Below are 14,837 nucleotides of genomic sequence, written 5' to 3'. Positions count from 1 at the left end.
GAGGAAATGGAATAAGTCACCACCACGCAGTAGCATTGCACGCTCTGTTCCATCTCAGGGATATGCAGGTGTTCCGTTTTAACCTACAAGACCTTTATTTTCTCAACCGTTAGTCCTAGATACATACTTCCAGTTGCAAAAATGTTCAAAATCAGATGCAGGGTTAAGGTATTGAAAGTTTAAAGCAAAAATAAAAATGAGTCAAAAAATACAAAATTTAACTTTTTATGCGGGTTTCAGATCCTCTAGGTTATATTTAGGGAAATATTCTCCATTGAAAAATAAATGACACAAAAGTTTGAAATTAGTACGACCAATATTCACCGAGACATGGAACGCAGCGTTTTGAAACTTAAACCACTTTACACTCGCCGTCAATAACACCTTTTAGGGGGAAATATAGTGGTTAGCAATTGTTTAAAATTATGTGTGTGCATAGAGTGGGGTTTTTCAAATTACAGTAAAACCAGTAAAGTTAAATCAAATTACAGTAAAGTTAAATCAAATTACAGTAAATTACAGTAAACAGAGTTTGTACAGTTGTAAATTACTTTTACAACTGTACAAACTCTACAGTTGTAAAAGTTGTCTACAACGAAACTGTTGGGACCTAAAAAATATCGTAATAGACAGGTTATCGTTATAGACAGTTTGATTACTCATGCTGATATTTTGCTTGGGCCAAAAAAAAAAGTATTGTTATAGACAGGTTATCGTTATAGATAGTATAGTTATACTCAGATTTCACTGTATTCGAGGTTTAGTGGCGTGTTTTTGCGTATCACGGCATAACATTTACATTTATTTTTGCATTGCAATGAAAAATATAAATTCTTTCTTATATTAAAGTATATTTTTTTCTTTTTTACTTTGACAACCTGTCATTCCTCTGAAAGGGCGATAAGTTCCTATTTCACCTTTTTTATGGTCCCTTAAAACATTAAAATGGAATATCTCCTTGAATTTTGGTTGCACAAATGTCAAGTTTTTTGTGTCAGTAATAGTTTTCAATGGAGAATATTTCCCTAGATATAACTTAGGGGACCTGGGGACCGTATAAAAAGTTACATTTCGTATTTTTGACTTATTTTTATTTTCACTTCAAACTTTCATTATCTTAACTCCACGTCTGATTTTGGAACATTTTTGCAGTTGGAAGTATACATCTCGGGACTAATGGTTGCGAAAATAAAGGCCTTGCAGGTTAAAACGGAACACCCTGTATATTATTACATTCTTTAAAACAGGGCTTTTCAACCTAGAGGGTGTAGAGGAATTTCAACCCGTGAATGCTTGAAAATATTAAAGTAAAAAGTAAAGCAATTTTGCTTAATTTTATGACGACATGTAAATATTTTCGGTAATATTCCTTTTTTTCTTGAGATTTTTATAACAGTTTCCATCCACATATCTCTCTGAATTTGGATTTTCAGGATTAGCATATGCGTATGAAGTCAAACTATCGAGAAAGTCTGAACATTGATAGAAACCTTAGATGGTTACAACCAAATGTTCAAGAACTTGTCAATGACAAACAACGGCAGCCCTCCCATTAATGAAGAGAAGGTGACTATTACACTGGTGGACAATAGTTAAGGACAGATCTCAACGGCTAAGTAGCGCGTAAAAAAGTAAGTGTAATTCGATGCCAAGTGAAATAAACTAATGCCAGAACTTTAGAACATTGTAATGACGATAATTTATTATGTTCTGAAACCCAGAAGGAGTTGAAAAGTGTTCAGAGGAGAAAACGGTCGTTTGGGGTTGAATACGTAAAGATGAAAAAATGTAATTACCGTCCCCTGGCGTTCCGGCCTAAGATGTCAATATGGGATATGGCTACCATGAAGAGCGAAGTAAGCTTCCACACGTCATATGAGACGCTTTACACAATATTATCCAACAGCTGTTGGGGTAGTTTATCCCATTCTTCTGTCAGTCACGGATAAGGGTGTCCTTGCGCCACGGGGATTGTTAGATGACATGTTGCGTCGCCATCCATGAAAGCGAATTTATCGCCCACAGCACAACGGAACACGTGAACATGAGGCAACAGAACAACATTTAATGTGTCGCTAGCCGTAACAGTCTTGTTTAGAAGCACATGAGCGACGCACGGCCATTGATCCTAATCCTACCCACCCCATAACATAACTTGTAGGATAATAGTACTTTTCTTTTATGTTTGCCGGCTAGTATGTAGTACCATTTTATGCCAGGTTATCGTTGCCCTGAATTAGACGACTGACTAAACCTGCTTTCACCTGATAACAGTACACAAGCCCAGTCGACTTCTCTTTCATTGCAATGCTGATGACATCGTTACAAACTAGCAAAACACTGACTTGTAGACAATGGAATGTATAAAACAAGCCGGGAGTATAGTCTTGCTGCATGCAAACCCCTGGCTACTGCTTTTCGAGATACTTGCTTGCTAGTAGTATCAAGAAACTGCTTTGCTACCTCAGCAGCTGTGTTGCACTGGTTCCTTTTCGCTGCTAGACCTTTGTACCAATCTTCTGCTGACGTCGTATTGCGTACACGACCTCCCCTGTGACATTTGCTACACATTCCATTTGTTCAAGGACGGATCTAGAAATTGTTCAAGCAGGGGACGATCGTTTTTTTTTTCCCTTTACCTCACATGATACTACATACACTGATTTACACCTGCCGGGGGGGGAGCATAATTTTTATTTAAAACAACTAAAATATAGAGATTTCGCCAAGGAGGTATTCTAAAATTGCGTTTTAGAAATTTAATTTCGTAATATTTTCGGAGAAATGTTTCAAAGACCGCTTCCCTTAAGTTTCCAAAAACTAACAGAGGAAAGTCAATGAACCCACTCTTACCCCTAACATTACCTGAGGTGTCTACAACCAAGTCTTTAAAACTTAAATTTTGAAAAATGCCCGGGCCCAAACTACTTCTAACATCAGCAAAGGCGATGGGGGCGATCGCCCTTCCCTTGTATCTGTCCTTGCATTTGTTTGAAATTATTTCCAATCCCTCGAAACAACCCTGTGGCTGACGTCGAACACCCTGGCAACATCTGATTTTTCTGCAATTCTTCAATGTTGCCAACCCCGCGGTCACCCGTAAAATCATCTGAGGGATGTCGGAAAGACATACCGAAAAATGCAAGTTCGTCAATTAATTCTGTCCCGTCAAACTTTACCTATGAACAACAATGGTCATCACGCGCCAAATCCTTCAGATCGCTTATCAGAATTATCACGTGACCAGCAACGTCGTGAATCTAAAACTTGCACACGCACAACACGTCTTACTTTGTCCCGAGCTTATAATAATTTCCATAATTCCTAGCCTTCTATTTTGTAGCTGCTAACGCTGACATTACCATCCGTCCTTGGCAATTGTCCACCAGTGTATTACATGCCAACCTCACCTATACCTAATTTTTTGATTCCTCAAAAAATATGTTTAAAATTTTTAAGTTATGAGTAATAATATTCAATTTTTCATACAAACTTATCATTTAATAAACAACTTCAAACTCTGATTTTCTATTGCACTACTTGTATTGATCATACATGGTAATGGAGGGGATGGGGCGTGACCTCACATCAGTGTTCAAAGGCGGGTTCAGAGCCGGAAAGTTTGAGAACCACTGCTTTAAAATGTCTGAACCTTTAGTGGTACGAAAGATACCATATAGACTCGGAAGTAATATGTTTCTAGTCCGCGAAAATACTTTTATCATGAATCTTTGAGTTTATTTCCTGAAATGTGTTTTGTTTCTGATCCCTTTGAAAAGCTTTTTGGCTCAAAACAAAGCGTTAAAGCTAAAATCATCTTAAGTTCCAAAAACTTTTAAGTTATACTCTAAACTGTTTTAGTAAGCTATATCAGGAGACGCTTAATAAGTTGTTCTTCAGCTGTGCTACGAGCTTATGACTTAATTTTACTTCCATTTTGTCACTGAGCTATGCTAAAAAGATCGGGCTTAAGTCATACTTCAAAACTGAGTTCTTTCGCCTGCGTATTTCAATTCATTCCAACTTTCGTATCATTTGCATGATTGAAACAACCGACTACTTTTTATCGTACCATATTTTATTTAAAAAAACAACATGGAAATCCACCAAATTCATGTACTTTACAGCTAACAGCAAAATTTGGGAAGAAGGACCATATAGTTCACCATCCAGTGACGTTCAAATCCAAGTTTACTTTCCTTGGCCTTCCTCAATTACGAGCTTACTCCACCCTCAACTTGTATTTCCAATTTAAGACGATGGAGCCCAATGGACTTCTGCTGTACAACGGTGGCAAGGGACAAGATTTCTTGGCTGTGGAACTTGTCGATGGGCATCTTCATTATGTCTTCAACTTGGGCGATGGACCAAGGGGTGTCCGCTCGAATACACGCAGCACCCTTAATGATAACCAATGGCATGCTGTAACAATTGGAAGGCCATCTGCACATCAACATACTTTGATGGTGGACGACACAATCACCAAAGTAAACTCCTTTTTATACACATATAATATTATACTATATAGTGAAAGCTTTTCATTGCAATTTGTGTTGATTTATTATATAGCTTTAGTATAGTTTTAATTTCACTCTACATAATCCTTTAGATTGAATTTAAAAATAAAATTTTCGCTTGTTTTCTGATATTCAGATTTTATCGCCCATAAGTTTACTCTGTGATTAAAAAAATAAAACGGGCTTTTCGCATCTTATTTATACACAAAAATTTGTTCCGTTAAATTTCCCTGTAGATGTATTTTTTTTTATACTCGGTGTGGGCTTAATTTCTACTAAAATAAGTCCGGGAATCCTACAGTCTTCAGCACTTATTTTAATGCGTAAATAGATCTCAGTTCCGTCTAATGACTATAATCTCAACTAAATAATAAAGCAGAAAGTTTAGATGTGCCTGTTTGTCAGTGCTGAGCATAATTCCTAGGCTGTTCGGTCGATTTTCATGAAATTTGACAAAAAATTAATTTGTAGCATAGGTATATTAACCTAGAGACTTTTTTTTTTGGAAATTCAATTTTGTTCTTTTTTTTTCTTCCAATTTTAAGTTTATTTTTCACATAAGTTTCAAAATATAAAAACCAGTTGAAAACAAAAGAAAAATCGGTCTCTGTAATCCATACGCTGGAAATACAAGTTTTCTTCTGTAAAGCGGAGCTTTTGGTTTACAATAAGAGATAAATTTTAATTGAAAATTGGCTCTTTACTACCAGATGAGGTGCACACTGTGGAAGTCTTCATTTGCTTATCGTGCTTACTGCCTTTTACAATTCCATAGAATTCGATTCTTTTGACACTTCCTCCGACCGCCAACAATATTGAACCACACTTTACTTGAAACCATGCTTTTGTTTTCTTTTGCCTTTTCTCGCAAGAAATACCTTTTTTGACGCAAAAGAGGGTAATCACTGGTAGTCATGAGAGGAAATTTTTCAGATCTACCGTATATATAGAGATCTTGAAAAACAAAATTACTATAATTTCCTACCCCGAGCGGTAATGCGGGTACCGTTTGTAGTTTATATAAAACTGACAGAAAATACCTGAGCTCAGCTCTCGTAAGTTCCAATGCAAGTTAAACCCATTGCCTGCTTCTTATTTTCATCCCGTTTACATTGCGCTTAGTACTGCAGAATTTCTCAAGGCCTTTACAAAATTCTTCTTAACCGACAACAATTAACATTTAATAATTGACTCTCATGCTGGCTGCCCATTTATTAGATTGCATCGATCATGCATTTTGGGAAAATATGGAATTCAAAACAAAAAAGGAGAATACTTATCCCCCCAAAAAAATTAAGTTTCAAACTCAAAATGTTTACGACTTAAAAAAAAAATAAATAACATTACATATTCACAAAAATCTGAAAAAAAGTCTTAATCATTGAATAAAGTTGTTTCTGTATTTGTATGTTTGAAAAAATATTTTCGCTTTTTTGTTCCCCATAGGTCACAAGTCAAGGTCCAAATACGCATCTGGATCTCCAGGGTCTGCTCTACGTGGGAGGCGTGCGTCGCTCCATGTATTCCTCCTTGCCCAGGTTATTGCATTCTAGGCAGGGTTTCCAAGGATGCCTAGCCTCTTTGGATTTGAACGGAGAGACGGGAGATTTGGTCCGTGACGCTCTAATTCCTTCAACACTAGTTTCTAGAGGTTGTGCAGGTGAGCAATCTCTAATGAGGGTTGTTGGTGTTGTTTTCAATCCCACCTAGACTAACTCTTGGCTTAACCAGGGCCATAAGCTCAGAAGTCCTCAGAAAATCAACAGAAACAAGAGGAAATTCAAAAGATCTTCTAAACCCAGGCAAGCTAAAGCATTATTTGGTGAGGCCTACTCGATGTTACATTTAGTACAAGTAGATTATACCTTGAGAGAAACCAAGTTTATATCTAAGACATTTCAAGTGGTCAATGAGAAGCCTGGAAATGGTAGTTTGCAGAATCCTGTCTTTACCAAAGGCAAGAACACTACCAGGGCGGTCTATGCTATGCCATTTATGTGCCGGAGGAGTCCTCCAAGTCTGGAGATTTAAAACCTTTATTTTTGGGCAATGCTGAAGAAAGGATAACAAGGTATTACTTTTCGAAAGATCATTAGCACTCCTCTTTGCTAGAACGTCGGCAATTTCGTCTCACGTAGTAAGGAAACTTTTGTAAATAAATTTAAGGATGCTGGGAAGAGTATTTTAGTCTGGTCAGAATCGCTTGTGCAGTTCTGTCACCCACGTCCCTCGCTATTCCATTTGCCGAGATACTGGCCAGCGCATTGAAGGAACTTTGATAAATATTTAATGTAATGTTAGAATTTTGGTGATCTTGACTGAAAATGAAAAAAAAAAAAAAAAAAATCCACAACAACATTGTTGCGTGAAAGTTTTTGCATGAGATCTGACATTGTGAGTGCACACAGAATCTCTGTGGAATCTCTAGCTTAGTACAGAATAACTACTTTGTTTCTTGTAATCCAAACCTTCCTGTAGTTCTTTACGTTCTATTCCATGTTGGAACGTTGAGAATAAATTCCAGCATCGCGTTACCTTCTGATTTAACCTTACCTCAATAAGATATACTATATAGGTTTATATGTATATGTCTACAACATTATTTGATGTTAAATCAATCATTGTTATCATAACATTTCAAGGTTTCATCGCATTGAAAAACGCTTCGTGAAGGAAAAGTAAAATATTTCACCATTCAACATAAATGTTCACAATCGTAGAGCGTAAAAATCTTATTAGTTTCATCAACATTGGGTTGTTAGCTTTAGGAATGTCAGGTGTTATTATAATGAACTCTGTTTAAAGAATAATTGGTTCGATACACCCCCCCCCCCCTCTTTTTTTTTTTTTTTTTTGACTATCTGTAATGTGGTATTCGATTGCGAGAGATTCAAAGTCTAAACTATATTTGAATGTAACATTTTTGGGCGTTCTTATCTACAATATATGTCCAAAAGTATTGGGACACTTTCAAAAATTCACATTTTAAAAGATTCCTCAAGAAATAGAAGATTAATTGCTTTGTAACTTTTGACAAATAAAAGGTGTGTTTTAACTGTCATTTTCCATGGAAAGTTATATCACCCATGCATTTAGGGGACCAGCAAGAAGTTGAGGAAAACAAAAATGTTTTATTATCATCGTTTATCGTAAATAACTGAGAATAAGCTGTAAATTTCAGAAATTAGGAACCTTACTATGTACGATAATTTTACGTACTTTCTAGAAAATATCACTGATATTCATGAAGATATATTCATTTCTTTAAGAACTAGGAATTTTATTTGACGGTTTTTGCTCATAACGCGTAAAGTTTTCCATCAAAGCTTACCAAACCTTCAGAAAACTTGACAACAAACAAGAGAAGTATAATATTAAAATTTGAAATTAAAATGTTGAAAATTTGATGAAATATGAACGTTTAAAGCAATTAATTTTTCTCTGCGCATGCGCGAGAGATAGCAATTTATAACTTTCATAACCTAAACCCCAACTAGGTTCTCCAACGCATAATAAAATTTCAGTTCAATATCTTAAAGATTCAAAATGTTATCATCGTTCTAATAAACTGAATTTGATTAGCTCTTGGGCAGACTATGAATCATGAGGGATCATTCGCAAAAAATCGGTTCTTATCATGAATCACACGAGCGATTGCAAGCAAATGCTGCAAACTTGCGATCGATCCCTAACGAGTCGTCGCCTCTCCAAGATCTATTCAAATTCGGCTCATTATATAGGTGATAACTTTCTGAATTTTTAAGATATTGAACTGAAGTTTTATTATGAGTTGGAGGATCTAATTCAGGTTTGGATAATGAAAGTTATAAACTGCTATTTTTCGCGCATGTGCAGACAAAAGTTAATTCTTTAAATGTCCATATTTTATCAAATTTTCCATATTTTAATTTCAAATTTTAATATTATACTTCTCTTGTTTGTTATCAAGTTTTCTGAAGGTTTGGTAAGCTTTGATGGAAAACTTTACGCTTTATGAGCAAAAACCTTCAAATAAAATTCCTAGTTCTTAAAGAAGTGATTATATACATGAATATCAGTGATATTTTCTCGAAAGTTCGTAAAATAATAGTACTTAGTAAGGTTACTAATTTCTGAAATTTACAGCTTATTCTCAGCTATTTACGATGAACCATGATCAAAAACATTTTTGTTTTTCTCAATTTGTTGCTGGTCTAATTGCATGGGTGATATATCTTTCAATGGAAAATGACAGCTAAAACATACCTTTTATGCTACTAAAGTTACCAAACAATTGGTCATTTTTTCTCGAGAAATACTTAAAAATGTGTATTTTTAAAAGTGTCCCAACACTTTTGGTCATATAGTGTATATTATACATACTCAATTATTAAATGTGTACTTAATTTCTTACAGCAATTTCAAAAATAAGAAACTCACACGCATTCTACGCTTTATATTCTAGGTCCAATAACAAAATGTAGCCACACAGCTTGTGCTAACCACGGGGTCTGCGTTCAGATGTGGAATAGCTACGCCTGTGATTGTGATATGACCTCCTTTTCGGGACCAATTTGTGCCGATGGTAAGCTTCTTTTGGGAAAATCTGCTTCACTTTCAGCTTCATTTTGGATTGGGCTGGTAAGTAACAGCATAGGAAGTGATAGATTTTTCAATGGTCAACAGCAAGTCATTTCAACAGAATCCAACAGTGAAAAAATTCGTCGATTCATAAAGGAGGTATATTTTCAGAGTGGACTCTCTTTGACTGGATTCTAAATGAGACTTCTGAATTCTAAATAAGACTAAATAAGATAATTGAGTAGGAAAACTGCTGGAACGATTACAGAACATAGCACCTGACGTTTGAAATAGACTCCAAGATAGACCCAATAAGAGGCAATGAATGGACTAGTCTTTCTACACGCAATTATTCTTGTAAATTAACTCCATGTTTTTCTATTTATAACCACTAGAACTTTTATGAACGCTTTTAATCATCAAGTCAAGTAATTAATTTAAGAATCATGATCAACCATCCTTGAACAATTAAGCTGAAATAGTCTGCGCACATTTAGCAGCTTTTAAAGATTTAATGTATTGGTTAATTAACTGAATGAAAGAACATAACGCGCTTAGATTGCTGTGATGAATAATTTATTAGACTCTAATTTTAAAAAGGTAATATTTCTATTGTTTCCGAAATCTAAAAATTCTTCATATTTTGGACTTGTTCTTCAAAGAAAAAAAGAAACTCTTAAAATAAATTCTAAACTATTTTCAATATAGGATCCACTTATTTCGCCGCATTGTAGCATTTTCTCAATATCTCTTGAACTCAAGCAACTACTGGTCTTATTTACCAACCGATATGATTCGAAACTTCCGTGAAACACCTGAACCGCCATCGAACCTTCTGATTGGTTGACAAGGGCTTCAAACGGAGTCTGACTGAGGTTTGAATCAGCTGGTGAATACAATCATCAGTGCTGCAGCTTCCATTCAAAGCGAAACACGTCGAAAATCAATTATTAAGCAAGAACAAAAACGAGCAGAAGCTGCTAACTAACAGTACTTGTTAGAAGAGATCTAAGGATAATATTTTTTTAAACACCTGATGTTTTTTAAAGAATCAAAAAAAAAAAAAAAAAACAAGCCTTGCACAGGTTTTTTTTTTTTTTTTTTTTTTTTTTTTTTTTTTTTTTTTTTTTTAAGTGTAGTTTAAAACGCGCTTGAAAAACACCAAAGCTCAACTTTATTGCTGATTATGTATCAATTTTGTCTGCAGTATTTTTTAATTCATTATGAAAACATTCACGATAATTTCTCACAGCAATGCGTACTGTCGTTTATCTTTTGAGTAGTGAACGAAATAGTAATTCTCAACACCTAACCAACTTTGGGATTTCCGAACATATACGAGTACTATTACGAAGAGAGTCAAAGCTATATATTAAATTTTAATAATTGTGTATCAAAGTAAATAATTCAATGTGAAAAGATCGTTTCTTTCGTGCAGAGAGTATATCTTACGAGTTCGGTCCAGGCACAGGATTGATCACCTTCACCTTTCCCCCGGACAAGATGCCGGACACCAAGTCCGATTTGGTGGCGTTGGGATTCATCACGATGGCCGATAATGGCGTCCTGGTTCGCATTGACAGCGGAACATCCAACGACTACATGGAACTCGAGATCGTAAGCATTTAATACAGTTCTAAAATCTATTTTTGAAAAGAAACTTGTGGAAGAGTGGTTACTTAGCTTTATTACTTCGTTCTATGAAGTAAGGATATTATTGCTTCCTTCTACGAAAGAAATTCTCATTTTAATTTAAATCCATCCATTTTGGTTAACCATGAATCAATTTTAGATTACGTTCAAGGCATTACTCAATCTTTCCTGGCAGTCAAGTGAATATTTCACGCTACTTGGTTAGTAATGACCAAGCATACTTCCCACTTTTTCTTTTTTTTTCCTTGCACGAAGTTAAAGTTTTTAAATTCAAAAAAAAAAAAATCCGTTTTCAAATTTCTACGGAAGTCACTTTTTAATCCTAAAAGAAATGAATTATGTTTCAAATATACAAGGAAATAACGTGATGTCCACCCAAAGCAGATATTGTTTTACTCGTCCAAATTTGTCGTTAAATGGGTTGGTGTCAAATGTCAAATCTCCCCTCCCCCCCCCCCCGCACCACATATATAATACAAACAGTGAAAAGTGACATTTTTAACCCATTATTTGGAAAAGTAAGAAAATGATCCGTTTGGAATAATCGCGATTACCTAATCGTAATCGACCGTAATTGATTACCTTTTTGCGTAATCATAATCTTAATATTTAAAATTCCTGTAATCATAATCAAAATCAGTTAATATGAATGTAATTGAAATCACAATCAGTTAAATTGTTATCTAAATTGTGTTCCGTAATCACAATTACAAAAAGTCATTTTTCAATGTTACATACTCAAACTCTGATTAAAATTTACACATGATGCTTGACCATTTGTTCAGTGTAAGACTCCTACATTTAGCGGCTTTAGTTCAGAAATCAGAATTTTATCTCCCTTCTCAAATGTCAGACATAAGTCTTTGTCGTCCCTTTGAATTTTATTTGCAACAACTTTCGATCCATCTCTTGAATTGTGGACCGTTTTGCCCACACACTATCCCAATACCATTTTATTACTTCATCGTACGTATTTCAGAAAGAAATTTTATACTGGCGAAAGGTTTCAGATTTCAAAGGCAAACATTTTTTAGTTATTAAAATACATGTATATATGAAATGTAGGGTCTGGTGGGGTAAAGTGGTCATAAAATCAAGGTTTTTTAACTTAAGTAGATAACAAATAAAAGAAATTTTTTAAACATTTAAACTTTTTTTGTTGTTATTTTAACATTACGTTAATGAAGAACACGGTACAATGAATTTAGAAAGAAAAATATTTATTTAAGTAGTTTTATACCACTTTCTTTTCCCTATGTATTTATGACCACTTTACCCCATGGGGTGGGGGAAAGTGGTCATAGCATGGCAGAGGCGGATCTAGAGGGGGGCCATGGGGGCCATGGCCCCTCCCAAAGCCTTGTGATGGGATTTTTTTTTAAGAAAAAAAACCGAAAATATGAGAAAATAACAAAATTTAACACATGTTTTTTACATTAAAAGAAAATTAAGGCCTTAATTGGGAGAGAAATTATCTCTCTCCTAGAAAAAAAACTATTATTTCCAAAATTTTACTCCTTCGTTTACATTATATCTAGATTCCAACTTTAGACACTTGGACGTTCTCTAAATGCTGTTGTCCTCAGAGTCACCTATTGCTCACGAGACCAACGAGAGCTTAAATTTGCGTATTTATGGCTTTAATTTCGAAATTTTTCGGAGGGAGTGCTCACAAATCCTCCATCGCTTTCTCTAATATGTGCAAAAATAGCTTAAAATTAGATTTTTAGAGCGTCTAAGGTAACATATTAAGGAAGGGGGGATTCCAAACACCCTCACTCTTCCTTTAGTATCATTAATTTTAATCATGTTTCTCGAGAGTTTGTTCAAAATTTTTGGATGGCCCCTCCCAAAATGATCGGCTAGATCCGCCACTGTAGCATGGGGTAAAGTGGTCATACTTAAAAAAGATGCAAAACCAGTATGAATAACCATATTATTTATATATTTTGGTTATTTATAATGATTACACTTATAAACACGATAATATGCATGTATACACGAGTATATACGTGCACACATGAGTACACAAGTATATACATGAGTATATGCATCTATGCATCAGACGCGAGTTATGTACATGTCTAGTCGAGTAGATACGTGCATACCCGAGCATATACGTGCGTACACGAGTCTTCACGAGTATATATGTGTATTGTGGAAATGTGTTTGGTAGAGTATTAACGAGTATTTACGCGTATAGACGTATATATACCTGTATAGACGAACATCATGTGCATAAATGAATATCTCTCGAGAATATACGTATGTACACGAATATATACGAGTATACACGTACATATAAGTGTACACACGTACATATACGGGTATACACGAGTATGCATGAATATACGTTTATATGTCTAATGCGTATATGTACTTGTATACACCAGTATGGAGGTATATAAGTACATATAGTTGTATATACGTAAATTAGGTGCATACACCAGTATATGCGCGTCATCAAATGCTTGTATCTAGGTGTCAACTAGTGTATGTATTCACGATTATATATTCATGGATTTTTCAGATGCTTTTATGCACGTGTATACTCGAGTATATAGGTATGTGTCCAAGTATTTACTTGTTACGCATTTCAGGAGGCTCCAGCTCTTGCTCGCTCTGCTCGACAACCCCGTTCCCCACCAGCGGCGGGTGACAATTGATGCCTTTAATGTTTTTGATGATTTAATAACCGGACCCTTATCTCCGATTACTTAAGTATAAGAGGAGTGAGTCAGGGCGAAATGACTTCCCCTGAATCTCCTACCCATTCAACAGAACCAGTATTGACCTGGAAGACGTTGCTAGTCCGGAGGAAATTGGGTTACAGCCACAGACAGAAGCGCTCAGAAATTAATGCTATAGAGTAGGGAGCTCTGCCCCTGCTCACTTCGCTCGCAACCACGTTCGTCCCCTGCGGTGACTCGAAACAGACTGCGTTTGACAATTGTTAATTTAAAGTTTTTTCACCCGGATATCCGCCTCCTTAAGGTTTAGAGGGGTGAAACAGAGCGGAATGGCTTAATCTGGACGTCCTGCATCCAATGGTTCTAGCATTGACTAGGACTCGACCGATGCATCGGCGCCGATGGTTCAACAATTTAGCCATCGGCATCGGCATCGGCGGCCGATGCTAACTTGCAGGAAACATCGGCCCATCGGCCTTAAAAAACATCGAAAAGCCGATGGAATTGGCCGATGTTTTTGAAAAAAAAAAGGACCTTTGTTGTTTTACTTTTTAATACAAAGTAAAGGGAGTTATTGTTTTCATATAAAATTGTTTACTTAAATTTCAGTATGAATTTCTATTTTAGTCACCCCTGAAAGAGTTTTTTATACAGCATTCAGGTACCAAATAAGTTAATTGTTGCGTTGTTTCTTGCGGCTGGATGTACGTATGTATCTCTCATAATTCATAACTCAAAAATGGTAAACTGTAGAAGGCTAAATTTTCGCATGTGGGGTGTGCGTACGTTCCAGTTGTGCACTTCACTTTTTGTTTTCGATCGGGGGTTCTAAAAAGCCTATTTACTCATTTTTTGTGGCTACCAATTACTTATTTCAATGCAAAACTAATATAGCGTCTCAGACTGACAATCATTCGGCGATATATTGCCGAATTGGAGACCATGGAAACAAATATGAGATGGCGAAACCGGTTTTGTTTCATTTTGTTAGATTCCACTTGAAACGACGGTAATTTTTAATTTTTTCGATATTTGTAATATGAATCACAGTAATGCAGTCTTTTCTGTATTGCTTCGGCGGAGCTACACGTTTGAGGCCCGTCGAAATACATTTTGGGGCCCTATTTCTCTAGCACAGAAGTTGTAAAACATTTATCATAAGCATTTTTGTAACTCCTACGGTTCCCTTATGGTTATGGGGCCTCTCGCGCAATCGCAACATTTGCTATATTTTAAATCCGCCACTGCACGTCAAAACATACTCGGATGCAAGTTTTAACAGGGTTTTTCTGCTCAATGTTTATTATTATTTTGAACTTTATTTTTTACGATTATTTTTTGTATTTCCGAGAACACTTGCGTGCCCCTCCTCCAAATCGAACAATTTCTGAAATTAAACTCTAGTTGTACTTCTGAG

General features: G+C 35.6%; 1 protein-coding gene across 1 annotated transcript in view; it reads left to right on the top strand.

Annotated features, from left to right (window-relative positions):
* The window catches only part of LOC129216380 (neurexin-1-like), a 220,926-nt gene that overhangs the window by 173,376 nt on the left and 32,713 nt on the right, over positions 1-14,837 (top strand). Inside the window, exons 13-16 of the mRNA XM_054850595.1 lie at positions 4,128-4,487; positions 5,964-6,177; positions 8,962-9,081; positions 10,516-10,694. Of these exons, the coding sequence (XP_054706570.1) occupies positions 4,128-4,487; positions 5,964-6,177; positions 8,962-9,081; positions 10,516-10,694 (873 nt within the window). The remainder of the gene's footprint in view (positions 1-4,127; positions 4,488-5,963; positions 6,178-8,961; positions 9,082-10,515; positions 10,695-14,837) is intronic.

Source organism: Uloborus diversus, chromosome 2 (genome assembly GCF_026930045.1).
Source record: "Uloborus diversus isolate 005 chromosome 2, Udiv.v.3.1, whole genome shotgun sequence".
In the NCBI taxonomy this organism is placed as follows: Eukaryota; Metazoa; Arthropoda; class Arachnida; order Araneae; family Uloboridae; genus Uloborus; species Uloborus diversus.
The sequence above is the reverse complement of the archived record's forward strand: the minus strand, read 5'-3'. Positions and strand labels throughout refer to the sequence as shown.